This window comes from Fusarium falciforme, chromosome 7 (assembly GCF_026873545.1).
Source record: "Fusarium falciforme chromosome 7, complete sequence".
Taxonomy (NCBI): Eukaryota; Fungi; Ascomycota; class Sordariomycetes; order Hypocreales; family Nectriaceae; genus Fusarium; species Fusarium falciforme.
The window spans coordinates 3,651,563-3,673,940 of NC_070550.1; the positions used below are offsets into that span (position 1 = coordinate 3,651,563).

Below are 22,378 nucleotides of genomic sequence, written 5' to 3' on the forward strand. Positions count from 1 at the left end.
TCAAACAACTGGAGGGTCTGGAGCAAGCGAACCTGTGATCAGCGATCAAGTCACTCCGCTGAGCTGTCAATGTTTCTGGGTGTGACTGCTCCCTGTAAACCTACCAAACATGCTATCGAGCACCTCGACATGGTGGTGTCTAACTACCCATAACTCGAACACCTTCTACTGAGCACAATACTATCCACCCATTTTTAGTTCGGTTATTTCCCTCGCATTTTGCCCCATGCTAATCTCCGCTTACGGGGCTGGATCGTGGGGTATCGGTCCGGCACTTCGGCCCCACACGATCCTGGATCTTAGATGGGGAATATAAGACAGACAAAGACAAGACGACTGTTTGGAGGTTTCTTAGGTCCTTTATCTACTAACCTTCAAATGTCGAGATATTATCTCTTTGTACCGCTCAAGCCAAAATGTCACAAGAAATCCTCTTGCCCGTTATTCTTGGCCTAGTGTTTCTCTTAGTCAAGTTTGTTGGCTTTTCCAAACAGGCAACCAAACCTATTCCTGGGCCTCCCGCACTTCCTCTTGTCGGAAATCTTCTTCAGTTCAAGTCTCCCAGCATTCTCAAGACATGGGCGCGTCAGTATGGTGAGATCTACCAAGTACGCCTTGGCCCCGCTCAAAACTGGGTATTTTTGAACAGCCCCAAAATTGTCAAGGAGCTTCTTGAGAAAAAGTCGGCTGCTACATCTACTCGTCCGAGCTTTTTGTCGGCAAACATGGTCTCGGGTGGGAGACGGATGGTCCTCATGCCGTATGGGAATCACTGGCGGACCCTTCGGTCGATTATTCATGCTTCTTTGACTCCAAAGGCAGCCAATGTATTGCAGCCTGCTCAGAACTTTGAGGGAAAGCAGTTGGTCTGGGATATTTTCAACAGCATTAACAATACTGGCCAGACCCAGGAAGCCAAAGACGATCGGGAGATGGGATTTTATACCCATGTTCAGAGATACTCAGCATCAGTCATCCTGCTCATGGTTTACGGGTTGAGGGCACCAACATGGGTAAGTTCACATCTAGAAATGGTCTAACAGAATCACAACTGACGGTGTAACACCTGGATAGGAGTCTAACGCCATCACCCAGATCTACAAGGTTATGAATGACTTTGGTAGGGTCGCCAATCCTAGTAAGATCACGCAGTTTCTCTCCTCGAAGAAAGTACTCTAACTCAACATGTCTAGTGTACGGTGCCATAGATATCTTCCCCTGGCTCTTGAACTTGCCAAAGTGGATGCATTGGTGGAACAGTGACCTCAAAAGAATTGAAGAACGCCAGAGTGAGGCCTGGCTCCACTATTGGAATCAGATGAAGGACAAGATCAACAAGGGCGAAGCTCCTGATTGCTTTGGTCGTCAGTTCGTGGAGGCAGGCTATCGACAGAAAGGCATCAGTGAGTTGCAAGCTGCGTATGTCTGCGGAAGTAAGTTGCTTATCCCATCTTGTTGAACTACGTAACTGATTTTTCAAAGCAATGATCGAGGCCGGATCAGATACCACCGCTGCGTCGGTAAACAATGGACTTCTATACCTCAGCGCTTATCCAGACGTGGTTGCCAGAGCTCATGAAGAGATTAAGCGTGTGGTGGGTAGTAGTCGGTCTCCGACCTTTGACGATGACCTCCCATACGTTCGGGCAATCGTTAAAGAAACGCTTCGGATCCGACCAGCTACGACCATGGGCGGGCCTCATGCAGCTGACCAAGACATTGAGTACAACGGGTACATTATCCCCAAGGGAACCGGTCTTATGCTTCATCAAAACGGTATCCAAATGGACCCAGAACTTTATCCGGAGCCTGAAAAGTTCAATCCAGACCGCTTCCTCGACCATCCACTCAAAGCAGGAGACTATGTAGGAATAGCGGATCCTTACAAGAGAGATCACTGGACATATGGAACAGGACGAAGAATCTGCTCTGGGATGCACGTGGCCGAGAACAGCTTGCACATTGTCTTTGCCAAGATACTGTGGGCGTACACAATTAGTGCGCCTAAAGACGATGGGGGCAAACTATTGCCAGTTGATCTCTCGGATGATGCATTCGTCTTGGGGGCAGTCACTGTGGCGAAGCCTTATCGGTGCATCTTTAGTCCTAGAAATGCCCAGGTTGCAGAGACCATTGTGAGAGAGTGGAAGGAAGCAGAGAGGGAAGGGTTTCAGCTAGGAGACCGCAAGGTGGGCATAGACGGAATCATCGCGTCGGCACAGACAGACTAGACCAGGTAGCAAGAAATAATATCACAATAACCTCAGTATGATAAAAGAATTCTTTAGCATCATTTCTAATCCCTTATCTTGCAGTCCCTGCAACCTTGCTGTTTGTTGCCAGTCTCTCACCACTTGGTGACTTCGTCCCGGGTGTTCTCTTTTTGATGATCCCATTACCATTGAGCGCTACGTTTACTCGGCAATGGAGGAATTGTCAAGTCGTCTGCCTTGTAAAATCCATGGACGTTTGGTCTGCAGGAACGGAGTGCCTGTTGGTGGCTCTGGCGCGAGGCACTCTTGCACAACCACAGAGGGTGCATGAAGCTAACAGAGACAGAGAGGCCAGGCAGTGCAGCAGCGCTCACTGGAACTTAGCATCACATGTGTCTGTATCGGATTCAGAACCCATAAATGATGCCTTGCCCCACCTGTAATTGAATCTGAACAGTCTCGCCGTTTTCACTCCCGTTGAGACAACCATGGCCACAACACGGCAAAGACTCTATCAACCATTGGATAATCCCAGCAGCCAAATTCGACTAATCGAAATTCCTTGACAATCCTCTGACGAAAAGGTCAGCTGCAAACTACATACCGTATCTCTCGATGCAAAGCCCTACTATATCTGTCTCTCTTACGTCTGGGGTGACCCCTCAGTCGCAGAAGAGGTTATCATCGATGGCATCCCAACTCAAGTCATAGTCAACCTTGCGACTGCCCTCAAGCATGCAAAGAAACACTGGATCAACATAAAAAGGGAGACCGGAAATTCCTTCAGCTCATTAGACTTCCGGATCCGGGCCGATGCAATCTGCATCAACCAGGATGACCTCTTGGAGATGACGGCACAAGTTCAGCTGATGACGAATCTATATTCATCGGCAGAATTTGCACTTGGTTGGCTCTCGTCAACAGACGAAGGGATTGCTGACGCCCTTTCCACGTTTCACCGTCTGTTTGACGCTCTGGGAACTGGCTACGAAACTATCAGTGGCCACCATGTTCCCGATCTCGACGGGCCAGAATGGGCTGGCGATGTTATTGAGATGAAAAAGGTCTTGACAACTCCCCACGATGCTTCTCATTTCAATCAAGGAGATCACACCTTTATAACCAATAGGCTCGAGACGTTTGCGCAGTGTCCGTTCTGGACTCCTAGCAGGAGATTACCCTTGCTCCCAACGTATACTACGTTTGTCCAACAAAGGCTATTTCACACGGAAAGCTCGACTTTACAATCGACTCAATTTATGTCATGTTGACAGAGCGACGTTATGTCAAGGAGGCATCGCTTCTTGAACCAATAGTCCATAATCTGGCCAGCGCATTGAACCGTGTCTATGGCCGCCTTTTGATCCAGTTCATAGCGCATATGCCGCCTCAGCACTCCAAAGTCCTTGCAAGACTAAAGGTTCTAATTGATACCTTTGGTGGAGAGTTGGAGGCCACGCGTCCGGTCGACTATGTTTACGGGCTGCTTAGTCTTAGTGGCCTTGACATGGTCCCAGACTACTCCAGGGCCGCGCCAGATGTCTGGCTAGAGCTGGCGACCAAGTATCTCGAGATATTCCAGGCCGAGAGGCCCGAACCAAATGGCATGTGTCCCGCCAGAGAGTTTCTTGGGCCACACGGAATCCTACACTTTATCCAAATTTGCGGTGCGGGCCTTAGGCGGGATCAGAATCTTCCTACCTGGGCGCCTGTGTTGACTCCCCTTCGAAGGAGACAACACAGATTTCCGATCTGCAAAGGCAGCAGCAAAGTATACATGGGGCTTCTGGAATTACAGAGTTGCCCAGATCCTCGCGTTGTAGACAACAGCCTGTGGGTTACCGCAGTCAAAGTGCAGACAGTTTCAACTTGTGAGAAGGAACCGCTGAATCTCGATCCCTTCGACGTCTTTGCCAGTACAGTTGCAACTCAGTTCGAGTCCTTTCTAGCGACCCACGGACCGACCTATGTCAGTGGCCAACCCCTCTTGACGGTTCTCAGCTCTACCTTGTTTGGCCAAGAGGACACCGAAAGTAGCCTCGAAATGCTTTACCATATATTGCTGATGCACAACCTGGTAACACCGAGGTTATCTAAGCAGATGGATGATACAGAATGGTCTCAAACGCTTGCCCTATGAGGCTATCGAGAGACACTTTGTAGAATGGGCTGCAAAAGGGGGATTTTTGATGGACAGAAGTTCATTTGTACCGAGGAGGGATACATCGGCCTGGCTGGAGCAGATGTACAGGAAGGAGATGTTGTGTGTGTGATTGTGCACTTGAACCAAACCGCTATTATTCGACCGGAAAGCGATCACTACTAGTTTGTGGGTTGTTGTTTTATGTTGGGTTTGATGAATGGGGAGGTTATTGATATGGTCGAGCAAGGGCGGGGAAAGATTGAGGTCATTGAGATCAAGTAGACGGCGATTAACTCACCACTGAAAGTCAGAGTTGAAGGCTCACTGTGCGAACTTGGTGACGCTCTCAGAAGGATCCATTGGTCGTTTTCATAAATAATACAATTAATAACACGTTTTGGCGTGTAAAATTCAACGCCGGAAAACCCATAATCTAGATGAAAGGTTCACGATAAAGACTGGTGATGAGCAGAGTTCATCTGGGAGGTATGGGTCAGTCAGTGGCAAACCAAGGGGAAGAAAAGAAAAGAAATGAAAAAAGCAACGTGCTTGTCTGCCAATGCCACACTTCACCATCCCAGGGTTGCACTCTCGATTTCCCGGAGTAACCACCTTCGATCCCATGCAATCGGCGACCTCTCGCTTCCCACCCTCCAATCGCGTCTGTCCCCATTATCTGGTCTAACGATTATGCATAAGCGAGGCCTTCCAGCCCAACGGCCTGGGGGACGCCACACCACGACAATCACGTTTAAATTCTGGGCACGTGTGTCTCGATTGGGTGGTGGAAGACACTATTGGGGCTGCACAGGCGCTATCTGTCAATAGCTTTAAGGGGGTTTCTTGGCAGCTGAAGGAAAGCCTCACCAGAGGCTCCGAGGGCTCCGTGCACTTCTCTTTGATGCTTTCGAGGGAGAATTTGTTGTCCATGTGCGTGGGTGGTCCAGGATGCTGGCATCAGATCACCATTTGAATGTATCTTGGCATCACCTTTGCATGCTTGGCAGCTTGGCGGATGGCATCTCGACCGCCAGCTGAAAAGATCGACAGAGGTATAAGAATCCCGGAAGTCGCTCATGTAGATGTCCTTTTTCGTACGCGGTAGTGTCCAGATACCTATCATCCACATCTCCAAAATGAAGTTCCTCTCCCTCTCTGCCCTCGTCGGTCTCGCCGCCGCATCTCCCATCGCCGCTCCGGCTGGGTGTTCCACCGCCCCTGGAGGCTGCACGATCCCCGGCTCCCTCGGCATGCTGTCTTCGGCCCACTCGGGCAACAGGATCGACGTCTTCACCGGCACCGGCGCCAGCGACCCCGAGGTCTGTCGAGCCCGATGCTACAGCTCCGCATTCCCAAGCTGCAAGGCCTTTGCCGTGAGGAAGTCATCCGGAAGCAACGGAGCCTGCTACCTCTGGGACTACACCCTGCCGTTCCGCGCCCCCGAGGGCACCGAGACATCCAACACCTACTACTACAACCTCCCCGATGGCATAGTCGGCTGGGTTCCCGAGAACGTGGCCCAGCACTACAAGGCTGATACTAGCAAGACCAAGGGCAACTACAAGGACTGCCGTGCTCTTTGCATTTCTGAGCCTACCTGCAAGGGCTTCGGCTTCAAGAGCGGTGGCAACTGCCAGCTGTACGATGTCTCGCTGGCTGGCAAAGTCAAGGCCAGGTCTGACAGCCCGTATATGCACTACCAGCTGGACTGCACTGCTGCTCCTATCACTCCCGTCCCTTATTAAGTGGTTGTTGAATGAAGGGCTGGGATCAAGATTCGACGGTTAAGGGGGTTGGGTGCATACTCGGCAGCTTTAAAACTAGGAAATGAGACAATGATAATGGATACTTAATGTCTTCATTAGCCTTCTTGAATAAATCTGAATCTCTCATGAGACTCCTTGAATTCCTTCTTAATAGTCTCAACGTTATCTTCAACTTGGTGACTCTTGATGCCAGTAATCAGGGCAAGGATGGCAAGTAACGCATACAGGTAATGACTGGGCACACACAGTGCAGCTAAAACAAGTGTTCTTTGCCACCTGCAGGGGGAAGCCACAGGAGCAAGCCAGGAGGTGGTGAGTTGGTTGAGCTGGCGAGGGACTTCCAAGTCAGCCCAACTGTGGGAGTTAGGCTCAGTTGCTAGACACGAGCGCTAGCTCATTAGAAGAATCTATTAGTCAAGCACTGTTCTAATGCATCTTATTATCTAGATATGTCACACTCATCGCAACCTTTCTCTGGGTACGAAGTTTTAGGCTGCGCAGATTTATTACACACATGTCAAAGCTAGCAACTGGACCTACTTTCACAATCAACAAGACATCTTCTTCTACCAACGACATTCCTTACACGGCGTGTTCCCACTTGCACTCAGTTTTGATAGCAACGGCAACTTGTCTCGTGTCGAGGACCATGCGCCTCAGTGCATGCATATTCCAGACCGCCGCCGATAATGTCGAGTCACTAGGAATATCATCATACTTTTATCTCAAACTCGGTGGTCAAGTGCCATTTTTGAAGCCCTCGTCATCTGCATTTGCCATTTCCCCTTGCACTTGAGGATCCGTACCCTTCTGACTAAGCTATGTGTGTTTGACAGGCTGCGAGAGTCGACGGCGCAACTTCCAATAGGAATTCAGTTCTTTAAAAGGTAGAAACAGAAAAAAGAAATGATGCTGGCCTGATATCCAGCTACAGGGTGAAGGGGTTGGTGGACAACCAAGCTGAAGATGAGCTGGGGCACAACAGGCCTAAACAGTGGCGGCCAGCGCTTAGCGGTTAGAGCAAGCTCGCTTCCCTTCAACACCAACAAGTTGCCAACCCCATCCATGAGCGCACGCTAAATTGGATAGTGGCATAGCGAGCAGGCCAAACTGAGGCCTTTGTTTAGCTATCGTCGGTGGTATTTGATACTTGGATCGAGCACAGAGAGAGAACAGTCCCTGAGAAATAAAAGTTACGACAAATGCCAAATACCTAGCGAGACTATTTACGATTCCGGCCAGAATCTTTTCCATCATTCCAAAGACAAGAGAAGATAAGAAATAGAGTTCTTACGTAATCCTTCACATGTTCCTTTTCCCCGCAGACTAACTAGGAACGTAGGACTGTTGGGAGCAACCTCACTTCACATCAGCAACCTCTTTCAATGCGTTGACACAATCACTACCGCAATCTTTGGGTTTCCATCATATGCCATGGCGAGCACGGTTGCACTCGTTGATGAAAAAGGCCTCGATCGGACGCCCACGGATGGGACCGCCGGGAGCAGCGGCAAGGGACCGTCAGACACTTTACCCAACAATGACTCAGGCAACAACAGGGGTTGGCTCTTCCCAGCTCTTGAGACTGTCTCATCATACATTCCGATTCCAAAGGCGTCAAGTTTGACCTCGTGGTATTCTACCGAAGGAAAGCAGCGATCCGATGACATTGACAGGTGGCTCGAGGCAGAAGGTATCCGGTCGCAAAGATGCTTCAGGGCTATCTTGCTGGGTGACAGGGATCAGACGCAAACCTTTTGGAAACAATCACGCCTTTTGTCTGAACCGCTATCGGAGGAGGAGCAACAATCGCTTCGGAGTGAGGTCAGACGAGTCTTTCTGGAACAGTTCTGGAACCATCTCACTGAGCGAATCGACCGGCTTGAAAAGAAGCGGCAAAATTCGGAAGCTGATGAGCCAACAAGTAACTTGCTGGAGATTCTGCAACAAACTTTGGAGACCCAGGATGGAGAAAGCGATACAGCTCAAGCTGAAAGATTGATATCCATGTGCCAGGACTCAGACTTCCAAGAGGCCTTTCAGCAGGAAAGAAACATTCTAGAGGAGAAAGACGGAGAATTACTAGGTATCGAACAACCCAAGATTTCGACTTGCACCTGCGGCGCAGACAGCTTCACTCTCAGCCAGTTGCAAAGGGTCTTTTCTCCCAACTACCAAGCCACCGAGCATGACTGGTTTCACTTTGACCATCGGTTCCCATCCATGGTCCGCGAGACTCAAGTCAACATGACCGACTACTCACTAGCAATCACGGACGTCTTGATGAATTCCTGTCGAAGAAGCAGATGGCTGCATCTCTACGATGACTGTGCCTGCATGCTCTTTGTCGCCGATATTTCCCGCTATTGGATACGCGTCGAGGACGTCATGGACTACGAGAACTACGATCTCTTGAAGGGCACCATTCTCACTTTTGAAAGCATAGCAAACTCGGAACGGTTGTCGAAAAAGCCTTTACATCTGGTTCTGTCGAATATCACGGCTTTCAAGGCGCAGTTGACTATTCATCCCTTGGTTGACTCTTTTCCTGAATATACCGGGACAAGTGACGAGGAGGCGATTCAGTTTGTAGTCAAGGAGTTTTTGGCCGTTGTCAAGAAGCGTGATGTCATCAATGTCTCGACTTCGGACATTACCGCTCTTACGGGTATTGGAAAGGTTCTTGATGACTTGGAGAAGACGGTTCTCAAGCCTTTGGTTGAGGAGCTGGCGGACCAAAGTGTCTCACTAGCTGGATGAGAGAATTTTTTTGATCTTTTCTCTTTTTTCTTATTCTTGTCTCCTTTTCTTTTCTTATCGTGTTCAATAGCACGGCAAGTTCGGGGGCTATGATGTTCGGGTTTTGTGTTTAGGAGCGGTCGTTCACGTCGAGTCTAAGGATTTCCTAGTGTTTTATAGTTGCGCCTATAAGTGGCCATTATGCGATTTGAGTGTATGAGGACGTATAGTTTTTACTTGTTTCATAGATCATCAACTTGGTCTCGAGGCATGGTACACTTATTGCCAGGAACCGGATTGCTATCAGTTGAGATAAGAACCCTGGCATGGCCCATCCGTCCCTTGTCCGAGACAACATTCCCCCAGGCATTTCACTAGCTTAATTTTGCTTGACTCCTTCTTGGACACCTCCGCTCGCATACAAAAGAAAGTGCAGCCGCACCAGGGTCAAAAAGACATAGCCTCCTCCACAACCAATATCATCAGATGTCCAATTCGCTGGCGCAAACCTCCCCTGGCGCCATAGAGCACATCCAATTCCACTCAGACCAGCCAGGTCAGAGAGGAACAAGCCAAACTGAATGATTCTCCAAGTCGTGACATTCGTCGTGTGTCGAGGGAGGACGGCTGAGATAAAGGCAACGGCCAATGCGAGGCCACCACTCTGATGGAAGAGAAAGACTTGGTCTGGGTCGTATTTCGAGTTGGGAGCCATGCCGGTTACAGCGCTGACTGGGTCGAAGAAGTTGAGGTATGCTCCTCCAAGGGCGATGAGAGGGTCGACATATTTGAAGAAGAAGTTGTAGAAGGGGGGGATGGTTGCTGTAGGCATTTTGGCGTTGGGTGAAGTAATTGTTTTTGGAGGCAAGCTTTGGAATTCTTGAGATGAGATTTGAATACAAAGTAGAAGCTTGATGGTTTATCCTCATACTGCGAGGGTCGCTCATGATTTAAATACTTGGTAGTAAGCCACCAATCCTTCCTTGGTCGGCATATTTATTAAAGTCCGTGATGAATTAGCCCGATTCAAAGTCCGCCGTCAGCACTAAGCACGGACTGCCAATTCAGACGCTCACAAGCAATCGACAGTGACTCATTCTCATCCTTGTAGTTTATTTAGGCATTATTTTCATTGAAGCCAATATTCTCCTTGTATACAGATCATTGCCGAGTTTGCTTTAGTTGGTCTAATTGCCTCTCTCACACCCAATCCCGTCAGCGCACCGAACACCAACCCACGCTATTACCAACTTGGACAAAACATAGTATCATTAACTACTGATGTAATGATCGTGATAGACATGAAAAGACCAAATAATACTGACATGAGATGAAAGTCTTACAACCACCGTGCAACCAACACAATAGCACCAGAGACTCCAATCGCAATATAAAACCCGCTACTCATGCTAGACAAGGTCATATTCAGCAACACCAACACCGCCAGGGTCACAAACACCTTGTTCACTCTCAACACAGCCACAAGAGGAAATGTCCCAAGAACTTTGAAAGTCAACGGCCAAGCATCGTCAAACCTGCGTTGCGCCATGTAGACCCGGAACAGGCTTATACAAACTGCCCGTTCCATAATCGGCTCCGACAGCTTATCGCTCTTCTTCTTTGCAAAGAGATACTGCTTCTCGGCCGAGATGTAGTCTTCTTCCGCTGCGTATGTGTCCCCGATGACTAGTTCGTTCATCACGTCTCCGGCTGTCTCGCCAAATAGGTTCTTTGCATGCTCCTTGACTGTCTGGAAACAGCTCCTCGCTAGAGAATAGTGGCCTGTTTTACCCCAGATCATTCCGATATACGTCAGAGCGCCCAACGTTATGCGATGGTCTGGGCCATTCCATTCCTCGGTCTTCCCCATCACCTCCATTGCCAATTCCATGGCCTTGCTCGGTTGCCGCTGGTACATTAATATGCTGCTTGCCAGTGACATTGTTGCTTCCAAAGTCAGGTTGTCGTTCTCGCAGAACCTTTCCCCTATTTCTCTTGCTGCTACCAAGAATTCATGCGCCAGGAGTGGATGGCCCGTGTTACTCTCAACCCTGCCCCTGATGATCAGTGCCTTCACCAGGAGTCGCCAATGGCATTGCTTTTGCGACGCAGAGAGTGGTGGAAAGCTGTCCCGTTGGCTTGTTGCACCGGAATCTGTCCATTTTAACATCATTCTCACCAGGTTCCGTTGCTTTTCCGCAACTATGTGTCCGGGCTCTAGCCTCACCAAGGGCAGCTCTCCCTCTTCGAAAAGTCTTATAGCCATGGCCAGCTGCCTCCTGGCTTCTTTGTGACGCATGAGTAAGTCGTTGGCATCCGCGAGTCCGATTAGCATCTGGCAGTACTGAACCGAGTCAAATTTGTCCTCGTTTTCCCGCAACGCCTCATAACACTCTATCGCCGCTTGAATCTCTGAATTGTCTCGCAGCGACTGTCCTAGCTCCAATTGTAAGTTGATGATAGCTGGGTCATCATCCCGGATGCCTGCCTTGCGCCCCTCTAAGAGCAGGTTCCATTGAATTCTTTTCGCATCCTCCAGGCGGCTGCATCTCCTGTAGAAAGATGCAAAGTCGAGAATGATCGGTCTGTCCATACCTAGCTTTCGACCTTCAAGCACCAGGGAATCTTCCATTGTTTTGTCCGAGCTCAGTTTACTCGACAGACAAGTATCGAGATGGACCAGAATATCGAGTTGGGTCGTAAAAGGGATCATAGTGTCTGAAATTTCACGGCAGAATGCCGACATCATTTTGGTAGCTTGATCCAGGTACACTGTTCTATTCGCATCCGTCCTCCTTTGAAGCCATTCGCGGATGGCTGGGTGAAGCGAAAAAGACATGCCTCCCGGTAAGCCCTGGCCTCCTGTGTGTAACAAAAGCAGGGTTTTCTTGCTGAGAGCGAGGACCATTTCTCGAAATCTCTTGGCCCCTTCAGTGGTACGAAGGAGCCGAATCCATAGCCACGAGTTGTCGTCTATAACTGAGGCGTACCGTTGGAAGAAGTTGCCATGGATGGTGGTTCCCCCCAAGAACGCAGACAAGGTAAGGATCTGAACAGAAGCTTTGGCTATGGCTCGAGGGAGCTCAAGGATGGAGCATTCGTAAGTTGTATACCAGTTAAGCATCAGCCCCTCCTTAATATTCATTGTCTCCCTCACCATGCCCTTGCGTTCATTGAACATTTTCATATACTCATCGATCTCTGACGCCAAGTCTTGGCCCGGAAGGGCTTGAGCGACGTGATCAATTGCGAGAGGAAGATTTCCTAGCATCTTGAATAGGTTCGAACACGCCGACGAGGCTTTTGGGGAGAAATTGTCCATGGTCCGACGCCGCCAGTGAAGGAACAGGTCCAGGGCTTCTTCTTCTGTCATGGATGGAATTTCAATGGAGTCCCACCCGAAACACCCGAGCTGACTATCCCTAGTTGTGATCAAGATGCGTCCCTCTTTACCTGTAGCATAGTAAGCCTGAGTCTCTTGAGCAGCATCCCGGGCGCGTCCATACTCTCAGGGAAGAAAGACTCAATTCCAGAGCCATTGAGATTGCCGTTGTCAAAACCATCGGGGTTATAGTTGTCAAAGACCAGAAGCCATCGAGAACTCCACTCACCAATCACCGAAGTGATCATTTCGTGCGTGATGTGCCCCATATGAGCCACCTTGTCTGTGCCTGACAACATCGACGCCATCTTCTTGAAACCCTGCACCGTTGTCTTCTTTGATGAAGCGTCGACCCAGAAAACATCTTGATAATTCATCAGGGCATGCTTGGATCGGCAGTAATTCAGAGCGATCAGGCTCTTTCCCAGACCTCCTATTCCATGTAGCACTAGGACGGCGGGCTTGTTTGAGTCTGGTACGGCCCTGTTAAACTTGGCCTCGATGGTTGTTTGAACTTGGACTCTTTCCACCACATGCGAAACGGAGATATGGGGAAGTCCATAGTAGGACTGTCGTTCTGAGTAGACGTAGGCTATTAAGGGCATGTTAAATACGGAAGCTCAATTGGATATTCTGAAACTAACTTGACTGATTGTATGTGTTGATGTTCATGTCACCTGGCGCGTAGTAGTTAGCCATGATCGACGACATCGTCCTGTCATTCTGCGCTCTAGGAACTCTTCAAGGGCCATTTCCCCTCCTTTCCCGGGGAGTCCTACCAAGGACCTGATCACCATGGATATAGGATCCCGCTATAGTCCACTGTCCTCCTTCGATATTAGTCTGTTCCCCCCAGTTGGCAAACTGTCGGTTGATTTCTCCATAGTTGACATTGTCCCCCCGAGTCCCCTCCGGCAAGTCTGGGAGCGAGGGCGTCTCTGTGGCCACCTTCTCCAGTTCCTCCTTCGCCTGGGAAACATCCGCTGCTTGTGTCTTCATCGCATCTTTGAAGGCTCTGTGCATGGTGAGGAGTTGCAGAGAGTCCAAGGCACCCTTCATCAATGCCTCAACTCGACCAGACTTGTTATCGAGTTTGAGCCTGCGGATCACCTTCTGGTAGACGTCGACGAGGGAATTTTCTTTGGTGTCCCCTTTGGATATTTGCTGGAAAATCTCCTGTAGCTGAGACAATTTCGAACGACAGTCGTCGAGATTTTGTTTGAGAGCCTGCGTCTCCTGATTCTCGTCTTCGAGGCCATCGGTCAGCCCCTTGGCCAGTTCCAATGTCTCCTTGGCCAGTGGAAGACGTTTTCCCACTTCGAGGAAAGCCTCGGGCAGGTCGTTGCGGGTTTCAATGGCGTTGTAGAGTTTGAGGAGAGTTTCGGTCAGGGCTATAGCGCCGGTGATGGCGCCGAATATTTCGAAGCCCGACATGGTTGATGGGTGGGCGACAGTTGAGCAATCGTATCAACATGACCAGCATGCCAAGAAAAGAAAAGGTGAAAGACAGGTTCTTTCGGAGGGGCAAGAAGAGTAATTGTACTGTGATAGTGTTGCATTGTAGACCTAGTGTCCGAGCTGAGCAGGAAGTGTGGGGGGTGAAGAGGCTTTCAGCTAACCTTGTCCAATCCATCAGTCAATCAACGCGCGTCATGGCAGCCACTTACTTGAATGCTAGGTCAGCTTGGCTTGGTGAACCAGGTTATTACAGGTCAGGTGGTACAGTGCCAACAGGCCATGGCCATGTCATCAAGAGAAGGGTTCTCAAGGGAATCAAGGGAATGGGCGATGAAGGCGCGTATGCCGGGTGTATCTAATCCGAGTCCTTTATCTGTGCTTACAGCTCTGTTCAGCAAGGAGCTGGCCCGTTAATGACACGCGTCGCACTAATGCATGTTTGCCGGCATTGCGGAGATAATTCTCGACGCTATGTCCACTCTGCATAAGCGTCGCAGACTCACAATCACCAGCTTCGTGGAGATCTTGAATCGGAGATAACGCTGGGTCTTGAGCAGATCAGGTTATGATGGCAAGGTGATGAATTTTACTTCTTAATTTGGAAAGGAGAGGTTGGACTATGAGGGTCAAGATGATCCAAGCCTCGGCACGCTCGCTGTGAATACCGTCAATGTGGCCCATCGTCGTAATGGCACAGGTCTATAAATAGTGGAAAGTTGGAACCCAGATTCTAACATACTAATCCAAGCCGTTTATCGTTACTCAGATCATCTCCAAGTCTCTTCTCTAGATTCCTGTTCTCTGTCATGCCGTCTCCCGCTTTTGACCAGTCCTTCTGGATCCCAGCTCCAACCTTGACCGAGAAGAATCTCGATGATCAAAAGGGAAAGGTGCAAATATTTTCAGGATTCCATTGAATGAGGGTTAATTTCAGTCCAGGTCTTCATTGCCACTGGGGGCTACGTTGGCGTCGGCTACCAACTCAGTCGCATACTCCATCAGAGACACGGCACCGTGTACATCGCTGGCAGAAGCAAGCAGAAAGCTGATGCGGCCATTTCAGCAATCAAGAAGGAAAATCCATCGTCTCAGGCCTGTCTTGAGTTTCTTGAGCTCGACTTGGCCGACCTGGCAAGCGTCGCAAAGGCTGCCAGTGATTTCATGTCCCGCGAGGATCGTCTCGATGTCTTGACTAACAATGCCGGTGTATGCGAGCCACCTGTGGGTTCCAGAACATGTCAAGTAAGTTGAGCCAAGTGCTGAACCTTTCTCGCCTCCCACCAGTTCACTCTTCTCACAGACTATAGGGCCATGAACTGCAGATGGGGACCAACTGTCTGGGGCCGTTCCTCTTCACAAAACTGTTGCTTCCCATTCTCCAAAAGACGGCCTCCACTGCGCCTACAGGAGTGCGCGTTACATGGGCTGGCTCCCTTGGAGCTCACTTGCAGTCACCGCCAGACGGCATCCAGTTTGACGGCGATGGCTCGCCGAGAAACCAGACCAGTCAAGGTGTCAATTACGGACAATCCAAGGCTGGAAACTTTTATCTCGCGCGAGAATTCTCCAAGAGACTCAAGGATGATGGCGTTGTCAGCGTGGTTTGTCCTCCTAAGTTGACTCAAGGCAGTGGGGGCAATGGAGCTAACAGAATAGGCCTTCAACCCTGGCAATCTCAGATCAGAAATGCAGCGACATGGAAGTACGATGCGCAAGGTACTCGTGGTAAGCCTGTCTACATTCACAATTCATCTATAGTCCTCCTAACAGAGTCCGGGTAGCATATCATGAGCCATCCGGCAGTCTACGGAGCCTATACCGAGCTCTACGCAGGCTGGTCCAAGGATATCACCTTGGAGAAGACTGGAGCTTGGGTCATTCCATGGGGTCGCTTAGGCCACCTACGAGATGACATCGAGAAGGGATGCGAGAATGGCGTGTCAGCCAAGTTCTGGGCTTGGTGTGAGGCAGAGTCGAAGGAGTTCTGTTCAGAGGCAGCACAATATTAAGGGTTGGGTGAGTTCATCAGAGCCTACAGAGTTGTTGGTCGGTTAGAGTATGCGTCGATAGAGGAATCAAGTGCCATTCAAATGCTGGTGACCGATTGCTTTACTCACCTGGTGCATCCCTATATATCCCAATGTCCTGCAAACATAAGACGGGGCCAATTCAAAACCCTCAGGCTGCTAACTGCATTACGACAGCGGCGCTCCCGCAACTGGTATTTAGAGGCCATGTCGTGCATGAGGCATGAGCTTTTGATAGCAACGAAATACACACAAGTCTATTCCAGATGTAGCTAATTACCCGACCCTCCTGTCTGCCCAAGTCCAATCCATCCAAGCGAAATTCGATGCGATCACAGGGTCGGCAACAATTCTGTCAAATCGGCATTACGTCTCTTACGACGTTCAGTCCGTCCATCCTCGTACTACGGCGTCGGAGCCTCCGCCCCGTTCTGTCGATGGAAGATTGATCTTGGAAACGGCAGGCAATTCCATCCATGTCCTCGCGGCTTTCTTCGGTGCGAACGGTGCTTCAGACCGTTTGCGCTTCAGAGACGGCTTCGTCGCAGAAGCCTGCTCTCCTGCCTCTTCTTCCGTCGTCGACTGGGGCGAAGGGAGTTGAGCATCATGTGGCCGGGTTTGTTTCCTGGATCGCCGCAGCATCTTCTTCAATCGCAGTATCCTTCTCTCATTCTCGCCCTCAGACTCGGAGGTGGAGCTCGAGTCGAGATGCAAATCCTTTTCCAAGAATGCGATCCGTCGAGCCGCAGCCTCCTTTGCCAGGAGCCGGGGTGTCCTTGAGATGGGCCATTCCTCTGCAAAGTCCACACCATATATGTTGATGCGTATTCTTTGTCGCCAGGCGAGTTTTTCGAGTCGCTCGGTGAGGGTTTCGACGAAGGCGGGATCTGGGGGAGGGTATCGCAGGGCTGGAGTTTCCGGTGGCGGAACAAGCTCAGCCCCTTGGGTCGCTACAGGGCACGGGAGCGGCTGTTGAGACCGTCAGCAGAATGCGTCGGGGCGATGGTGGGGATGACATACGCCGACGCTATTCTCAAGAGCCTTGGCTAATGAGAATATCCATGGGTAGCTGAGACGGGGTGTCGATAACGTTGGCGGTGTCGCCATTGTCGGCGACGCCCGTCGCGATGGCGACGATCAAGTCCCTGGCAGCAAGATGGCTGGAATGTCGGAATATGATGCTATACTTCGAAACATGGAGGATGGTTGCTGCTAGGGGCTATGAAGGTGGTTATATGCGCGACTGGTGAATCATTTGATGTGAGTATCTTCCCGAGTGCCTGCCACGGGAATGGGGAAGAACATCGCGAAGTCACGTGAGTCAGTCGGCGCTTAACTTGTTCCGTCCCGGTAGTCCCGTACGGCCCGTGCTACCCTTAATGCTGAGAGCATCATGGAAATATCACATCATATTAACACCTCAAGATGGTATAAAATTAGAAGAAAAGGACTCTAATTAAACCCTAGGCTCTAAAGAGTTTTCTTCTAAATTTTATAAACTCCACTTATCCTTTTCAAACCTCATCTCCATCTCTACATTAGTGTACACAACCCTTTGGTGGGTTTAGGCTGCAAGCCCCACCACGCGTCTCAACGCCAACCGTGAAAACATCTCAACACTCTTCACTTTAAGAGCCCTTCAGGCCTCACAAGTCTACTTCTATGGCCACTCCAGCTAGCGATGCAACAGAATGGGATCCTCTTGGCCCGAATGCCCCTGCAGGAAACGCTCTTGTTGTGTTACGCCCCGAAAATGCAGCTGCAAAACTGGCCTTTTCCGACGTTGTTGACTTTATCAAGGAGCAAGACGATGATGACAATGATGATGATGATGGGCACGGTCTCCGGTCTCGCTTCTCTCGATACGTGTGGTTTTCCGACGAACAAGTCTATGACCCTGCAGTTAATCGGCTCGTGAACCATCAGCTCAAATTGTCGCTCGATGGCTCGTCGTCGCCGTCCTCTGGTGCCTCAAGCGACCACTTCTCGCAGGACGTCAGGATCTGGACTGGCTTCTTCTTTCTCGATCCAAACATCCCACCCCTCCTTCAACGCTTGGGCTGGTCTGTAGGACGTCTTAGTCAGAAGAATTTGGCCTTGGGAAGAGCAAATGTCGACTTGCTGCTCACTACCAGCCGGAGCAGCCAAGTTGCTCGTAGACACGCTTTTATTTCTTTCTCTACTGAAACACGTCTAGCCCGAGTTTCTCTAGAGTCTGGGAGTTCGACCACGGTCAATAACCATTCCTTGACGTCCCGCGGCAGCAATGTAAGCTGCGTCAACGCACAGAACTCGGTGTCGTTTGAGGATCTCCGGTACACTCTCGAGTACACGCCACACTGCTATCGACCCGAAGGCCAAGCTGGCCTTGAAGAATATGTCAACGCTCTTCACGGCGATGACCAGCCGACTAAGGAAGCTCTCCTTGCAACTCCTACACCGACGCTTAACTCTCAAACGATAGGAAGGTATTCTGTCACGGGCTTGATTGGCATGGGTTCGTTTGGTCGTGTCCGCCCTGCGACCGATCCACAAAGTGACCGATTGGTGGCTATCAAGACGATTGAGGTCAGGGCCAACAATGCCCAGGCTATTCGTCGTAAACTTGACCTGATGGACAATCTCTCGAGGCTCGCCAATGCAGAGAAGCAAACAAACATCCTGAGGGTCATCGAGACCATTCATGTGCCGGGGACTCGAATCGATGAGTTCCACGTGATATTAGAGCCATTTGTCGAAATCACCTTCGAGAAGATGCCGCAGGGAACTCAGTAAGAAGACCCTTTGCAGTGCCTCTACCTAGTGTTGACGTGTATTTGCTAGTCGTACCAAGCTCGAAATAATTCTACGTGACTGTCTTCAGGGCCTTGCGTTTCTCCACGCACACCGCTTTGTACACACGGATATCAAGCCCACCAATATTGGCCTCCGGAACCTTCAACTGAACAAATGCCACAAAGAGGCTCCGTCTTCTCCACCGTTCTCTCCCCGCCATCTCCACGCCGTCATCCTCGATATCGACTCTATAGAGAGCATTCCGCAAGGTAGAACTACTATTGTTTCCCGCCCAGGAACGAACGGTACAGTGGGGTTTCACTCACCAGAACATGAAAGCTCAGAGTACGACGGCAGGACCGACATTTGGGCGTTGGGCGTCAGTTTCTTCAGGGTCCTCTTTGGCAGACTACCATGGTCTTATGGGAAGCAAGGGAACCCGTGGAGAAATGATGCTCCTGATCAAGAACAATCGCGAGCCCACTTTCACTCCAAATACAGGTCCGCGCTGTATCGGATATCAGAGCGTGCCGGGACCCAGAGAGGTAAGAAGTTCGACATCTGTAGTACACGGACTGACTCCAGACTAGACCCTGTGTGTGATTTCTTGACCTGCTCTTTTCGCTTCTCGAGCTCAAAGGTTGGTGCGCAGAGGAGACCGCGGCCAACTGGTGCGGCCTGTTTGGAGACCCTGTTTGCACAGTCAGAGTTTCTTAGAACAAGGACTTTAAACGAGCAAGCCGTTGCAACCACTGCAGCGGGCATATCGAACACCGGCGGACCAAAGCGGCCAGCGGAGACTGAGAGCCGAGAGGACCGGGTCTAACGACAACGAAGCGAAACAAATTGCCCGATACACGCACAAAAGGAGACATGAGCTTTGGAGAATACCTAGGCCAGCTGGACCACGAAAACAGTCAAAACAATGATCAATTTGTAAAAGTTCAACTTTTCCTGAAACCCACCCACCAAGTTTCAAAAGCAATCTTTCTCATCATTACCAGACTCTCACAGATCATATGTCCCTACCACCACCACAGGCCCGTCCGTGGCTCAAAGAAGTCCCCAAAAATCGATGTTTCCATGTCTTCAATGTCTGTCAGGTCCTCTTGTGTCTGATGCGATGCACCCGCAGCCGCCTTTTGCGCACGCCTCTCCTTCCGATACCTCCTTTTCTCAAATCTGGTCATACAGGGCGGCACCTTGTGCACATCCCCAAAGAGGGTCCGCATCCTCTGTCCCTCCTCAGTGTCATCCTCGGCCTCGGTCTCGATGCACGCCCACCTGCGTCGCACCCTTCTCAAGCGCTTCTTCTCACGCTTGCAAAGGTTGAGTGATGAGTGAAGATAGTCGGATTCCCTCTTCTGCTCAACAAACTCGAGCTTGACTTTGACCAAATCCAGGGCAGGACTAGAAACGTCGAGCATGGGGCCTGTTTGATAGTATTTTCCTTTCCATGCAGAGAACGGCAAGTCTTGGCGCGTCTCAGCCAGCTTCTTATAATCCCAGGGTTGACCAACATTGAAGTTGGTCTGGAGGAAGGAGGTTCCACCAAGCAAGGGCTTGATGCCTTGCAGATAGGTCGCCGTCGTGAAATAAAAGATATCTTGGCATGGCTGCGGAAAAAGGCCTCGAGAAGAGCATTCGTTGTATGCCTTCAGCCAGGCAACGGTTGGATGAACTAGCGTGTCGAATAGGTCGGACGAGAGATTCAGGTCAGGATCTCCATCTAAAACGAAGGAAAAGGTCCCAGCAGGCATGCCCTCGCCCATGACCTCCATGGCATGAAATCCCCAGGAAGCCAAAGCAGAACTAGCCCTGTAGAGGCTGAGTTTATGGTCGTACTCGTCATCACGCCCAAGTTCAGCTAGCTTAATAGCTCCCTCGATGTGAGGTATTTCCATCCTTAATAGGAGATTACGCCAGAGATTGACGCGCTGTTCAACATGAAGTTTTGAGTTTTCTTTGCAAAATGGTATCAGCCCAAGGACATGGCCCTCAGAGCTTCCAACGGCAAGCCGATCCTCGTTGATTATGATGTTCCGTATTTGGAGGCGTCGGGGCTTGGGCAACTGGTTAAGGAATCGTATAGCGACAGCTGCCGCTGAAAAGTAGAGCTTTTGTCGATAGCGGTTTCCGACAGTTTTATCCTCTTCAACATGGTGCCACGATTCCAAATACTCCCAAAGCTGGTGGGCCTGTAGCTGGTCCGCTGCTGCGACGACCTCGGATAGAGAGGGAATTGCCCACGGGTCAAAAGGAAGATCCAAGAACTCATCAGGCGAATGCGAATCGGACCAGCCTGGAAGTGCTTTATCGATTCGTTCGGCGAACTCAGCAGGGTGCTTTTCCGCGAGGAGCCGTAAAGTGTAGGCAATTGCGCCCGAGATTGAAGACCTGGTTGCCCCCCATTTCCACTGAAATATCTCAAATCTGGTGTAGCCCAGAATGCCCCCATACCAACCAATCAGACTGCCGCTGATCGCTCTGGACTTGTCGAACCATCTCGAATATTGCCAATTGTTTTCCTCAAGAAACCGTAAATGAGGCGTCAAGTACTTCCTGATGTTTGGCATGCTCTGTGGGAACTTGAGGCCAATCTGAGAATACATCTCAGGAGTCACGAATCTGACCAAGTGGAGTATCATGTCGAACTGGAGTCGGCGGTGAAATTCCAAGATATACCCAAGGCCACCAGCGCGTTCTCTCCAGTCCTCCCGGTATACCGTCGAGAAGGTGATGATATTTACGCTCAGGGGGATATGCTTCGTATCGTCTGCGATCGAGTGGCAGGTATACATCAGCGAGAGGTCAATGGGTTGGCCGTCAGCAGTGACAAGCTTCTCAGAATCTCCATCATAGAAGTAGCCGCGGTCGAGTTTGAAGTACTGTTGGAAGATTTGCTCGCGTACCTCGTAAGGGAGGGCGAGGAGGTTGGCATCGGAAGACATGGTGACGGCAGGACATTGAGTCCTGGTTTGATACCCCGTGAGCGGGAAGGGACGTAGCTTGGTTTCAAGAAAAGAAACAGGATCAATCAAGACTGGTCGATGGATGCTCCAAGTGAACTGTCTGTGGTTGAGTGAAGTGGCCTTTTGTAGGCCGCGCTACGGGGTAATGGTGGCGGCTAGTTTCTAGAGCCAATCATGACTTGAACATTCGACTTGAGCCATTCGATGTCAAGGCAAAACACTTACAGTATTGGATCTTGAGACGGCAGATTCCTTGAACCATCGACCTCAGCTTCTTTTTGCAGCCGATTCTGCCACTCAAACCAGAGCATCATGTTACCGTGCATCCTTCCGTTCCATGAACCGAGATTCAGATGCTACGGGTTTAAACATGCACATCGCCATGGTTATAAACAATAGTGGCAGTAATTCGTCATCTTATCAACTCAACTCATGGGCTCGGCATTCAATTCTCCATGCCAGGAATGATGATATTTCTGATTACAACATTATTGCGAACCAGCTGTGGCATTGCTTTCTATGTAAGCTTGTCCTATGCGGGTGACTTTCGTCGGGTAGTTCTCTTCTAGCGTTTATGCAAACAAAAATCTACAAGGGGGGTTGTCCTTGGGTGATATTTCGGGGCTAGGTTGGTGATACGACAGGTATCGGGAGGCTGTATTACAAGATGGAGATTTATTCACCTTCAAGGACAATCTAGCCACCAGGAGGACCCTTGCCTACAATAAAAGATCACATACAGTGAGTCATGAGTACGGCGATGTTACCACTTCGTGTGACCTAATGCAGGCACTATCTATCTTGCAACCCGAACAATGACAGAAAGTCATTAATGGTTGTTGAAGCTTGCTTCCTCAGTAACAAGGCTAGCGGCTTCCGTATTCAAGTTGGTCAAGTGCTTGC

The 22,378-nt window shown here is 50.1% G+C and overlaps 8 protein-coding genes and 1 pseudogene across 9 annotated transcripts, besides 1 other annotated feature; 5 read left to right on the top strand and 4 right to left on the bottom strand.

Annotated features, from left to right (window-relative positions):
• Positions 1 to 416: 416 nt before the first annotated feature.
• NCS54_00980600 (Hypothetical protein) lies at positions 417 to 2,231 on the top strand (the record flags this gene model as incomplete). The annotated part of the gene is made up of 4 exons (XM_053155138.1): positions 417 to 1,013; positions 1,075 to 1,138; positions 1,194 to 1,433; positions 1,483 to 2,231. 4 exons carry the CDS (start codon positions 417 to 419, stop codon positions 2,229 to 2,231), a joined length of 1,650 nt encoding a protein of 549 aa, XP_053011113.1.
• Positions 2,232 to 5,492: 3,261 nt separating this feature from the next.
• NCS54_00980700 (Hypothetical protein) lies at positions 5,493 to 6,101 on the top strand (the record flags this gene model as incomplete). The annotated part of the gene is made up of 1 exon (XM_053155139.1): positions 5,493 to 6,101. One exon carries the CDS (start codon positions 5,493 to 5,495, stop codon positions 6,099 to 6,101), a length of 609 nt encoding a protein of 202 aa, XP_053011114.1.
• A 1,392-nt stretch (positions 6,102 to 7,493) lies between these two features.
• Positions 7,494 to 8,882, top strand: NCS54_00980800 (Hypothetical protein; the record flags this gene model as incomplete). Its single annotated transcript, XM_053155140.1, has 1 exon — positions 7,494 to 8,882. Exon 1 carries the CDS (start codon positions 7,557 to 7,559, stop codon positions 8,880 to 8,882), a length of 1,326 nt encoding a protein of 441 aa, XP_053011115.1. The 5' UTR covers positions 7,494 to 7,556.
• A 358-nt stretch (positions 8,883 to 9,240) lies between these two features.
• On the bottom strand, positions 9,241 to 9,693 carry NCS54_00980900 (Hypothetical protein; the record flags this gene model as incomplete). Its single annotated transcript, XM_053155141.1, has 1 exon — positions 9,241 to 9,693. One exon carries the CDS (start codon positions 9,691 to 9,693, stop codon positions 9,241 to 9,243), a length of 453 nt encoding a protein of 150 aa, XP_053011116.1.
• A 2,600-nt stretch (positions 9,694 to 12,293) lies between these two features.
• Positions 12,294 to 13,677, bottom strand: NCS54_00981000 (Hypothetical protein; the record flags this gene model as incomplete). Its single annotated transcript, XM_053155142.1, has 3 exons — positions 12,294 to 12,835; positions 12,888 to 12,920; positions 13,023 to 13,677. The coding sequence occupies 3 exons, from the start codon at positions 13,675 to 13,677 to the stop codon at positions 12,294 to 12,296; spliced, it is 1,230 nt and encodes a 409-aa protein (XP_053011117.1).
• Positions 13,678 to 14,507: 830 nt separating this feature from the next.
• NCS54_00981100 (Hypothetical protein) lies at positions 14,508 to 15,710 on the top strand (the record flags this gene model as incomplete). Its single annotated transcript, XM_053155143.1, has 5 exons — positions 14,508 to 14,591; positions 14,641 to 14,943; positions 15,009 to 15,302; positions 15,358 to 15,426; positions 15,483 to 15,710. The coding sequence occupies 5 exons, from the start codon at positions 14,508 to 14,510 to the stop codon at positions 15,708 to 15,710; spliced, it is 978 nt and encodes a 325-aa protein (XP_053011118.1).
• A 402-nt stretch (positions 15,711 to 16,112) lies between these two features.
• NCS54_00981200 (Hypothetical protein) lies at positions 16,113 to 16,835 on the bottom strand (the record flags this gene model as incomplete). The annotated part of the gene is made up of 2 exons (XM_053155144.1): positions 16,113 to 16,697; positions 16,749 to 16,835. 2 exons carry the CDS (start codon positions 16,833 to 16,835, stop codon positions 16,113 to 16,115), a joined length of 672 nt encoding a protein of 223 aa, XP_053011119.1.
• Positions 16,836 to 17,363: 528 nt separating this feature from the next.
• NCS54_00981300 lies at positions 17,364 to 19,329 on the top strand (annotated as a pseudogene). The gene is made up of 3 exons: positions 17,364 to 18,499; positions 18,552 to 19,048; positions 19,094 to 19,329.
• Positions 17,364 to 19,329: a sequence feature.
• Positions 19,330 to 19,528: 199 nt separating this feature from the next.
• NCS54_00981400 (Hypothetical protein) lies at positions 19,529 to 21,454 on the bottom strand (the record flags this gene model as incomplete). The annotated part of the gene is made up of 1 exon (XM_053155145.1): positions 19,529 to 21,454. The coding sequence occupies one exon, from the start codon at positions 21,452 to 21,454 to the stop codon at positions 19,529 to 19,531; it is 1,926 nt and encodes a 641-aa protein (XP_053011120.1).
• Between the last annotated feature and the right edge of the window lie 924 nt (positions 21,455 to 22,378).